At 46.4% G+C, this 10,444-nt stretch overlaps 1 protein-coding gene across 2 annotated transcripts; it reads right to left on the bottom strand.

The window, feature by feature from the left end:
* Positions 1–880: 880 nt before the first annotated feature.
* BLOC1S2 (biogenesis of lysosomal organelles complex 1 subunit 2) lies at positions 881–9,464 on the bottom strand. Of its 2 annotated transcripts, none has more exons than XM_058671735.1 (5): positions 9,333–9,464; positions 8,874–8,990; positions 4,058–4,177; positions 3,302–3,406; positions 881–1,283 (listed from the first exon to the last, which is right to left on the bottom strand). In XM_058671735.1, the coding sequence occupies exons 1-5, from the start codon at positions 9,424–9,426 to the stop codon at positions 1,258–1,260; spliced, it is 462 nt and encodes a 153-aa protein (XP_058527718.1). In that variant the 5' UTR covers positions 9,427–9,464; the 3' UTR covers positions 881–1,257. The 2 variants fall into 2 exon arrangements, with proteins under 2 accessions (XP_058527718.1, XP_004580022.2); XM_004579965.3 differs by having other exon boundaries at positions 881–1,376.
* Between the last annotated feature and the right edge of the window lie 980 nt (positions 9,465–10,444).

Genomic DNA, 10,444 nt, shown 5'->3' on the forward strand with positions numbered 1-10,444 from the left:
AAGTGTGTTACAAGAAAACTAGAGAATTTAAGCAGCTGAACAGTGTGTGTATAGGAATAACAGGAAATGACATCCATTGCAGCCCTTTGGGGAGTGAACCAGCAGATGAAAGCAAATGTTTCTCCTCTCCATAAATCTACCTTTCCAGTAAAAAAGACTTCCCATTAAAAATATTTTTTGAGTCCTCATACACAAGTGTGTGTCTTTTTCATACCAAAAGCCCATGAGCAGTTACTACAGGATTCTTAACAGGAGTGTTGTGTCCAGTTTGTTCCTTAAAGATTGCACTGGTGGCAGTGGGTTGGAGGGACAGTAGAGCCCACAGCAGAGCAGAAGATAGATTAGATAGTAGTGGGGAACTGAATTGGTGTGCAAGGACAAAAACAGAAATAAGAACCAGTTGGAGAGAGCGATGGGGACGTGTGGCCTCTTCCCAACGACACCCTGCTGCAGTGAGGCTTCCTGGCTTCCACACTGACATGGTGCGTCGGTACCCCATCCTCAGATGTCTCTGATGTGGATGAAGACAGAAAGGTCCCCCCATCACACTCCCTCAGGCCTGCATATATGGGAAGACATCTGACAATATGCTTCCTTTCATGGGTGCAGCCTCCATTCCCCCACCCACTACCACACATGCGCATATAATCTCTTCCCTGTTTTATCACATTTCCAAAAGGGAGCACGTGTTGAGATGTGATTCCTCCCCAGATGTTCAACTCACGCAGGAGAAAGGGGCAGGAGCTCTCAGAAGGGCCCTTTTACCGTGTGCACATTCTAGATGAAACTCGGTGTGGAATCATTTGAAGATTTCCTAGTCTTTGCAATGTTAGAGAAAACTGAATAAATAAGACAAGGTATAAACTGCAGAGAACGAGTTTGTTCTGTTTTCCTTTTTTTTAATATAGACTCTTGTTAACAATACATTAGCATTACTAACAGAAAGAAATAACCATTTACACAGTAACTCAACAATCAGCCATTTAAGATTAAGGTATTACTCAACCACAACCAGAGAAAACACTGATTCCATTAGCAAGCCCAGGCTCATCCTGGACTTAGAGAGCGTCTTGGTCCTGCGTGGACGACAGAGCATTCGTGTCAAAGGCAAGAGCTGGGAGGGCCAGCTGCTGAGGGACATGCCCTCCAGGGAGGCTCAGCAGGAAGGTACAGTCCTCCGGCTCGTTCTAGCACTGAGAGTTCCCAGGACCCGAAAGCCTGGCTTCCTTATGGAGGAGACTGAACAATTCATTAGCCTCAGTATTCAGGTCTCATCCAGCATTCTTCCACATTTAAAAAAAAAAAAAAAAAAAAAAAAAAGACTGCCATATAAGAAGTTGATCATCATCGTTTCTCCAGCTTCTTGTACTTGGCTTCTGTGAGGAGAACAGGGTTGTAAATGGTTAAAAATGACTCTCCACCGACACCAGCTGAATTTCAACATCTCCATTCCATTGTGCAAAAACAATCTACTGCCTTCAATCTCATCATTGATCTATACAACTTGAAAAAAGGGTTCAAGCTCACAGACACCCAAAATGAAGAAGCCTAGCCAACGCGAGTTCACGGAGTTCAGGTCCTGTGGGCAGCCCTGCTGAGGCATCGCCAGCAGGCCTGAGCGGGCCTGGTGGCACCTGCTGGCACCTGCTGGCACCTGCTGAGCAGGGCGGTTGACAGGGCTGGAACTCCACCAGGAGCCTCACAAAGCACAGGGGACTCCCCTCCTGGCCCGGTCTCAGGGACCCATGGACATGGACTGGAACCCTCAGGATGTTTCAGTGTCCAACTCCTCATCTATCTTTTTATCCTTACTCCTCACTCCAGGAAGGCACTTTGGAGAGAGATTTTAAAAGCCATCAAAGAAGCCACTAACTATGACAGACCTCCTTTTCTCTTTAAAGACCTCAAAAGCATGTGCTGCAATGCTTCTCTTTGGTAACCATTTACTAAATTGTAGACCGTGAAACTGGTTATTAAGTATCACCTGCATCAAATCTCAGCCTGCCATAAACCATTCTGTTGTAGGAGTCAACTATTATTAATGATGAAAATAAAATAAAACAAATAAAATCTGCTAATGTTATCTAGGATAAAAAAAACAAATTTATCATTTGTAACCATAGATGTAAGAGCCACACTTAAAGTTATCAACACTAAACATACCAGTTTTCTCCTTAAAAGGAAAAGTAATTTTCAAGAAAACCCTTGACTGATTGTCATTGTGTAAGGCTTACATATCTAGATTATTAAAGATACTGCAACCTGCTGAACCACAATTAAAATCTTTTTCTTTGTTAAAGATTTACTTATTTTTATTGCACAGTCAGATATACAGAGAGGAGGCGAGACAGAGAGGAAGATCTTCCGTCAGATGATACACTCCCCAAGTGACCACAACAGCCGGTGCTGTACCAGTCTGAAGCCAGAAGTCAGGAACTTCCTCCAGGTCTCCCATTCAGGTGCAGGGTCCCAAGGCTTTGGGCTGTCCTCAACTGCTTTCCCAGGCCACAAGCAGGGAGCTGGATGGGAAGTGGGGCAGCCGGAACTAGAAGCAGCGCCCATGTGGGATCCCGGCACATTGAAGGCGAGGACTTTAGCTACTAGGCCATTGCGCCGGACCCCACAATTAAAATCTTGACGTCTATAATCAAACAGTCCTGGGTTGGAATATGGCTCTTTCATGTACTATACTAGATTTGCATCCTTAAGCAAGTTATGAACCTGTGGCATCATGCTTTTTTCTCTAAAGAACTGAAACAAAAATCACTTGCTGAGGCTGGCCTGTGGCAGAACAAGTAAAGCTACCATCTGCACTGACAGTATCCTTATATGGGTGCAGGTTCAAGTCTTGGATGCTTCACTTCTGGTCCAGCTCCCTGCTAATACTCAAGGGAAAAGCAACAGACATGCTTGGGCCCCTCAAACACATGGGAGACCCAGAAGAAGCGCCTGGCTCCTGGCTTCCATTTAGCCCAGCTTTCACTTGAGGAATGAAGCAGCAGATGGAAGACCTTTGTCTCTCTTTCTTCTGCCTTTCAAATAATAAATCCTTTTTAAAAATCTTGAAAAAAAATAAAAACTACCTGGCAGATTATTAGAATGAAAAACATGAGAAAGTACAAAAACACAGTCCCTGATATGTCACTAAGAACTCAAGAAATGTGACGTGTATTAATACTCACTAGGCTTTGTGAAGATGAATAGCACTGTGTGTAAACCAGTAATGTTAACTATTCTGTTAGTTATAAATGCACTGGCAAGAGGTAATGTTTACTGAATCAACAGAAACGAAAGTAGTTACCCAGTTTTTTTGAATATGCATCCAACCTATATGCCGCCTGCTCAAGAGCTGCTACCTGTTCCTCGATCACATTGATCTGATCCAGGTAAGGCTGTAGTCCAGCATCTTTAAAAAGAAAACAAACCACAGGTTCATATGACTCCTACAACAAGTGTAGAAACAAGAGTGGGAAAGTGAGAATGCTAGCTAGAATCCCCAGCTGTGCCTCAGACACGCCAGGTCGGGGTGACAGGATGCTGACTGCAGACACTCAGAAGCCAGTATAATCACAACCTCAACAACATAAATCTCTTTCAATTATGAATTTCCTTTCTTTTTAATACCTTACTTCCCAAGCAATCTTCCCATCCTACTTCCAATCCAGCTCCCCCCAGTCTTTTGATAGCCCCATATAAACAGAGAGTGCCCTACAAATAAGGAACACATTGAAGCCAATGGAAAAATACTTTCAGCCACTCTAAACTGGCATTTTCCATTGGGATGTTTTCTGGCTGTTTATATGGAGTATGGATTTCACAGTTTAACCAAGTTACTAGAGGTGCCACTCTTCCTCTGCCCCTTCCCTTTCCCTTGATAAAAATCAAGATTTGGAAGTACAAGTAGCAGTACTACTAAAGCATGCTAATCCTTAGAACGGAAGAAATTTAGGACATGAGGTCCTACAGGAAAGAATGTCGCAACTCTTCCCCTTCTCCATGCCCCCCCCCAAAAAAAAACAGTAAATACAAATGTTTCACTATAAAAATGACTACTTACACTTCTGGTTTAAGTCCTTTAAGTTTCTACTAATGTTTATAGCGATATCTTTCATCTCAAGATACTTCAGACTGGTTAATTTATTCATATTTTCCAGGAGCTTGTAGTCTTCGCTGGTAGCTTTAAAATAAAGAGAGGAAGTAATGCATTTTAGATCAATCTTAGATCACCCGCAAGTGGAATGGTAGACCACGAGATATTTCAGGGAAGGACTAGGAAACATAAAAGCAGCCACCACATCAACTATGACATTCCTACTTCACCTCCATACTCAGAATGTCTAAGTAGAAACTCAGGCAAGAATTAGCAAACTGTCTAAGCCAAACAAGGTCCAGAAGGGTCAGGATCATGGTTAGAAAGGATGTTAAACCTGTGCCCAAGAAAAGTGACACACATACATTATCAATGCTGACCTAATCACTTAATCATATGTTATTGTGCATGGTTTTTGTTTTAAAGATTTATTTATTTTTATTGGAAAGGCAGATACACAGAGAGGAGGAGAGACAGAGAAGAAAATCTTCCATCTGTTGATTCACTTCCCAAGTGATCGTTAACAGCTGGAGCTGAGCCAATCCAAAGCCAGGAGCTGGGAGTTTCTTTCGGGTCTCCCACATGGGTGTAGGGTCCCAAGGCTTTGGGCCGTCCTTGACTACTTTCCCAGGCCACAAGCAGGGAGCTGGATGGGAAGCGGAGGTGCCGGGATTAGAACCGGCACCAATATGGGATCCTGGTGCGTTCAAGGCGAGGACTTTAGCTGCTAGACCACGCCACCGGGCCCATCTATATTGCATTTTTAGGAATTTATTTATTTGTTTTTATTGCAAAGTCAGATATACAGAGAGGAGGAGAGACAAGAGAGGAAGATCTTCCATCTGTTGATTCACTCCCCAAATGGTTTCAATGGCTAGAGCTGAGCCAATCCGAAGCCAGGAGCCAGGAGCTTCTTCCGAGTCTCCCACACAGGTGTAGGGTCCCAAGGCTTTGGGCCATCCTCAACTGCTTTCCCAGGTCACAAGCAGGGAACTGGATGGGAAGTGGGGCTGCTGGAACACAAACCGGCACCCATATGGGATCCTGGCGCGTTCAAGGCGAGGACTTTAGCCGCTAGTCTACTGCGAGGGGCCCCTCTATATTGCATTTTATGCAGTGAATTTTTGAAACATTTGTCTGCTTCTATCCTCACTTCTCTTTCCTCCCCCAACCCAAAGCAAATGGCCTTAAGCCCCACTTTCCTGTAAACCAATCATGCAAACATAAGCTGTTGACAGCTCAGTTTTACTTCTTCTTTTTTCTCAAATTTATTTATTTTTATTGGAAAGTCAGATATATAGAGGACAGGAGAGATGGTGAGGAAGATCTTCCATCCACTGATTCACTTCCCAAGCAGCCTCAACCGTCAGAGCTGAGCTGATCCGAAGCCAGGAGCTAGAAGTCTCTTCCGGGTCCACCATGCAGGTGCAGGGTTCCAAGGCTTTGGGCTGTCCTGAACTGTCTTCCCAAGGCACAAGCAGGGAGCTGGATAGGAAGTGGAGCCTCCAGGACATGAACTGGCACTTACATGGGATCCTAGCACATTCAAGGTGAGGACTTTAGCTACTAGGCTACTGTGCTGGGCCCTTAACTTTATTCTAAACCTCTCTCTACCATAACAGCTTCCCAAGAGGCAGAGTGTTCCAATTCCTGCCAAGACAACTCCTCTTGGGCTCTTAATTTCAATTTTTAAAAATCTCTTCAGGACTTCTCTTCAATAAACTTCTTTCACTTGACTTTCTAAACTTTCCCTTCATCCTCATACTGTTAACCTAGAAATATAGTCACACTTTCTCCAGCACAAAAGCACCATCTCTATTCCGCTATTCTGCTATACCTACTTCCAATCAAGTTCCCCTTGTTAATGTATCTGTGGGGATGGAAGAAGCACCTGGAGGGCCAGCATCATGTTGCAACCAGCGGCTGTCTGTGATACCCGCATTCCATATGGGTGCCAGTCTGTGTCCCGGCTGCTCCACTTCCAATCCAGCTCCCTGGTAATGCTCTAGGAAAAGCAGAGAAGATGGACCAAGTTCATGGGCCCCTGCCACCCATAAAGGACACCTGGATAAAAGTGTTGGCTTCAGCCTGGCTCAGCTCTGGCTGTTGTGGTAATCTGGGGAATAAACCTGTAGATGGAAGCTCTCTCTCTCTCTCTCTCTCTCCTCTTCTCTCTCTGAAACTTTAAAATAAATAAGTATAAAGAATATTAAGAGAAAGAAATAATAAATAATTATTTTAAAAAAGAATATGACAACACCATACATGGAGACTAGGAAAGAGTTCTAGGCTAATGGGTTCAAGCTGGCTCAGCCCAAGTACTGTGCCCATTAGAGGAGTGAACCAGCAGATGGCTGTGTGTATGTGCTTGTGTACACAAATGTCTCCCTCTTCTCTGCAGCTCTGCCTTTCAAACAAACAAATGTTTTTGTTTTGTTTTGTTTTAATAGCACTATATAGGTATTCCTCTTGATTTTAGACAAAGCCTTTTACATCCCTCTAACTTCTTGGGAACAAGAACTCTCAAGTTCCTACACCATCTCCACGCATCCTGTAATGCAAGTGGTTTACAAACCTGCTCTAGTCAGTCTCTGAATTCTGAATTCACAAGCGTAAGTCAGCTGAGGGTTCTGAGCAAAGTCACCCTAGAACTCTGGTAATATCATACAAACAGCCAAGGTAATGAAAACATATTTTTACATCTAGCCTGGTTCCTCTTTCCAGCTTCCCTATTTCGGTTGATGCCACCACCAAGAAAACCTGACACATTTTAGGCTGTTCCCATGCCTAGCTACCCACTTCAGTAAGTCCCATACGGTCCACTCCCATAAGGATCCTGCATCCACACCTTTCCTTCCCATTTCCTTTGCCAGTACTTTAGCTTCAAATCTGCATTATTGCTCACCCGTCTTTGGCTTCTGTCTACCACATCCGTACTCACTGCTACCAAATCAGTCTCTCTGACAAGTGTGACAGATTCAAATACAAAGAAGTCAGCAAGAAAATGTACATGGGGAACAGTAGTGTGGTATAGTGGGTAAAGCCACGGCCTAGAACACTGGCATTCTAACTGGGTGCCAGCTTGAGTCTCAGCTGCTCTACTTCTGATCCAGCTCCCTGATCATGGCTTCGGAAAATCAGCAAAAGATGGCCCAAGTACTTGGGTCCCTGCCACCTATATGGGAAACCTGAATGGAGCACCTCACTTCAATCTGGCCCAGCCCTGGCTGCTGCGGCCATCTAGGAAGTGAACCAGTCTGCGGAAGATCTCTTTCTCTTCCCCTCTCTCTGTGCCCCTCCCCACTTCTCTAACACTGATTTTCAAATAAATAAATAAAAATAATATGCAAATGAAGCAAATATTTGCAGAATAAACATATAAGAAAGTTATTCATTTCCACAAATATGTAAAATTGCTGCCACTCCTTGGAATTTGTAGTTCTGTTGATATGTAGTCATCCACTTCACCATTTTGACAGAGGCATTGATATAGAAAACCATTTCTGTTCCACTGTCAAAGACAACTGTGTGAGAGCAATGATGAATGGTCATGGAGACTGCTTCTCGAAGGGAAGAAGACAAGGCACGGTGCTGAGACACTGGACAGTTGTGGTTCAACTCCATTCAATCACAGCCTCCTAAAAGTGAAGTTATTCTTGCTAAGACTCTGGAATGTTCTAAAAAGAAGACAAAAAAAAATCTCACTTTGCTCCTTGATTTATTTTGCTCAAAAATAAATAATCAACTGGGCAGGTGTTGTGGTGTAATGAGTTAAACTGCTCCTTGGAACACATGCACCTGTAACCCTTACAGAGTCCCACTACTTAGCTCCCGATCCAGCTTCCTGCTACTGCACCCTAAGGGGGCAGCTGGAGAAGGTCAAGTCTTTAGGCTGCTGCCATCCACACAGAAAAATCAGATGGAGGTCCAGGCTCTGGCCTCCACCTGAGCCCAACCCTGGCCCAGGCTGTTGTGGGCATTTGAGCAGTGAACAGTGAATGGAAGACTATCTATCTATCTATCTATCTCCCCCCTCTCTGTTGCTCTTTCAAATAAATAAGCATTTTTTTTTCAAGAAATAAGGCTAATGTATTAGAGTTACAGCTCCTCCTGGTCTGCATTAAGCCTTTTCTCAAAGATTCTGTTTCAAAAATATAGCTCACAGCAATATCCGTTTCCATGTAACACATGTTACGAGGTTGTACTGGACCTAACATCGCTTTCTGCCCTTCCTTGATACACGGATCACACACAGAAACACACATTGGGCCCATAAGCAACCACATCCCAAAGGGTGGAGCTGCAAGTCCTCAGGCAACCTACCAGGCCCTTAAACCTGCAGGTCACTCTCCAGTCCCCAACTCAATTTCTCTATATCCCAGAAAACATGTGCTGTAATCACACACACAGCTTGCTTGTATGACCTCACTAATTCCATATTTCCTCCTTTCCACACCATCCCCAAGGAAGCACGTCTTGATCAACCATGACCAGACACTGGGTTTGTTCTTTGTTGTCCTCTCTGTACACCACAGAGGCCCTCAGAGTTGTACTACCTGCCTATTCTTGAGTGTTTCTGAAAGTGGGTCATGATGTTCTCCAGCGAAGAGCTGGCCTGCTTTCACTCTCATCATGATATCCCCACACTTCCCCCAGGCCTTTCTGGGTAAGCGGGGGGAAGGAAGGTGGCTGCAGGCTGCCGCGGCAAATGCCTTCCAGACCCCTGGAAACCAACCCCCAGCCGCACACAGCTCTGCCTTTACCAACCCAGACCACACCTCACCTGTCAACTCCCCAGTCAGGTACGTGGCCATTTTGGAGAACATGTCCCGGCACAGCTCATTGATGTCGGCCTCTGCGGGCTCCTTGGCTTCCTCAGCTGTCTCCACCACGGCATCGTCTAGGGACAAGGGAGAGGGAGTAAGTGTCCTGCCCTACACCGGTCCCGATCCAGCCAAAAGCAGCCAGCCTCCGCCTACCTCCCACCACCTGTGCGACGAAGGCGGCTGCATTTCCCATCTGCCATAACCCCAAGTCCCCGTGCCGGCCCTCGCTCACCGTACATGACCCCGGGCTGAGCCCACTCAGTAGCCCAGACAGTAAACACAGACAGGTGCGCTCCTGCGACCTGCCCCTCCCTGCGAGGTGAGCCAACCACACACTCAGCCCCGCCTACTCAGGGCCCCAGCACCCCAATCGTTCCCATCCAGCTCCCAACACCATCTCCACCCATCCTGGGCACCTCGAGCAGGCTCATCACGTCCGATCCCCGGGACACTCTCAGCCGCTGCCGCCATGCCCGGCTCTGCTGCTTCCGGTTCCGAAGGTCTGCGCATGCGTACAGGCCCCGCTTCTCCGGCCCAGCCCTCTCCTGAGAGCAGCGATCCCACCTGTCCTGCTCAATCCCTGCCTCACGTAATGATCCGTAACCAAGCGTCAAAAGCACAGCTGAAACGGTAACTAGCAAGGGCTAGCGTGAATGGGCTTCTTAGCTAGAGCCGCGATGTCTAGGGCTGGGGGATGCGCTCCGGCCTGCAGCCGCATCCCCCGCGACCCGGCATAGTGGAGCCCGCAGCATCCTTCGAACCAAGGTCGCCAGCGCCTGCTGTTCCCAGCCCACACGCTGCGCACCCTGGCGGCTGTCAGTCACCAGAAGATGCAAAGGAAACCCATGCTGGTGCAGGTGGCCTCATCCAGGCTTTGGAAGGTCTTCCGGCATGGGTCCCAGATGCTAAAAACTCTAGCCTCCCTCTGTCCGGAATGAACACCAACTCATAGGCCCGTTTCTTTTCTTCCTTCCTTCCTTTCTTTCTCTGTCTCTCTCTCTCTCTCTTTTACAAGATTTGGAAAGCAGAGATGAAGAGAAGTATCTTCCATCCACTGGTTCACAATGTTCCCAATACCTGGGTTGGGCCAGGCTGAAGCCAGGAGCTCATCCAGATGTCCCACGTGTGTGCGAGGGCCCATGCTTTCCCAGGCCATTAACGCGTCATAGGGGGTTGGGGATTGGATCAGAAGTGGAGCTGGCAGAACTCACCACAGCCTATAAGGGAAGCTAGATGTAGGAGATGCCAGCTTTACTAGCTAAGCAAGCTGCAGACTGGCACCTGCTTCTCTGGCTGATTCAGTCTTTTTTTTTTTTTAAGATTTATTTATTTTTATTACAAAGTCAGATATACAGAGAGGAGGAGAGACAGAGAGGAAGATCTTACACCCGATGATTCACTCCCCAAGTGAGCCGCAATGGCCGGTGCACACCGAATCGAAGCCAGGATCCAGGAACCTCTTCCAGGTCTCCCACGCGGGTGCAGTGTCCCAATGCATTGGGCTGTCCTCGACTGCTTTCTCAGGCCA

Source organism: Ochotona princeps, chromosome 13, assembly GCF_030435755.1.
Source record: "Ochotona princeps isolate mOchPri1 chromosome 13, mOchPri1.hap1, whole genome shotgun sequence".
Lineage (NCBI taxonomy): Eukaryota > Metazoa > Chordata > Mammalia > Lagomorpha > Ochotonidae > Ochotona > Ochotona princeps.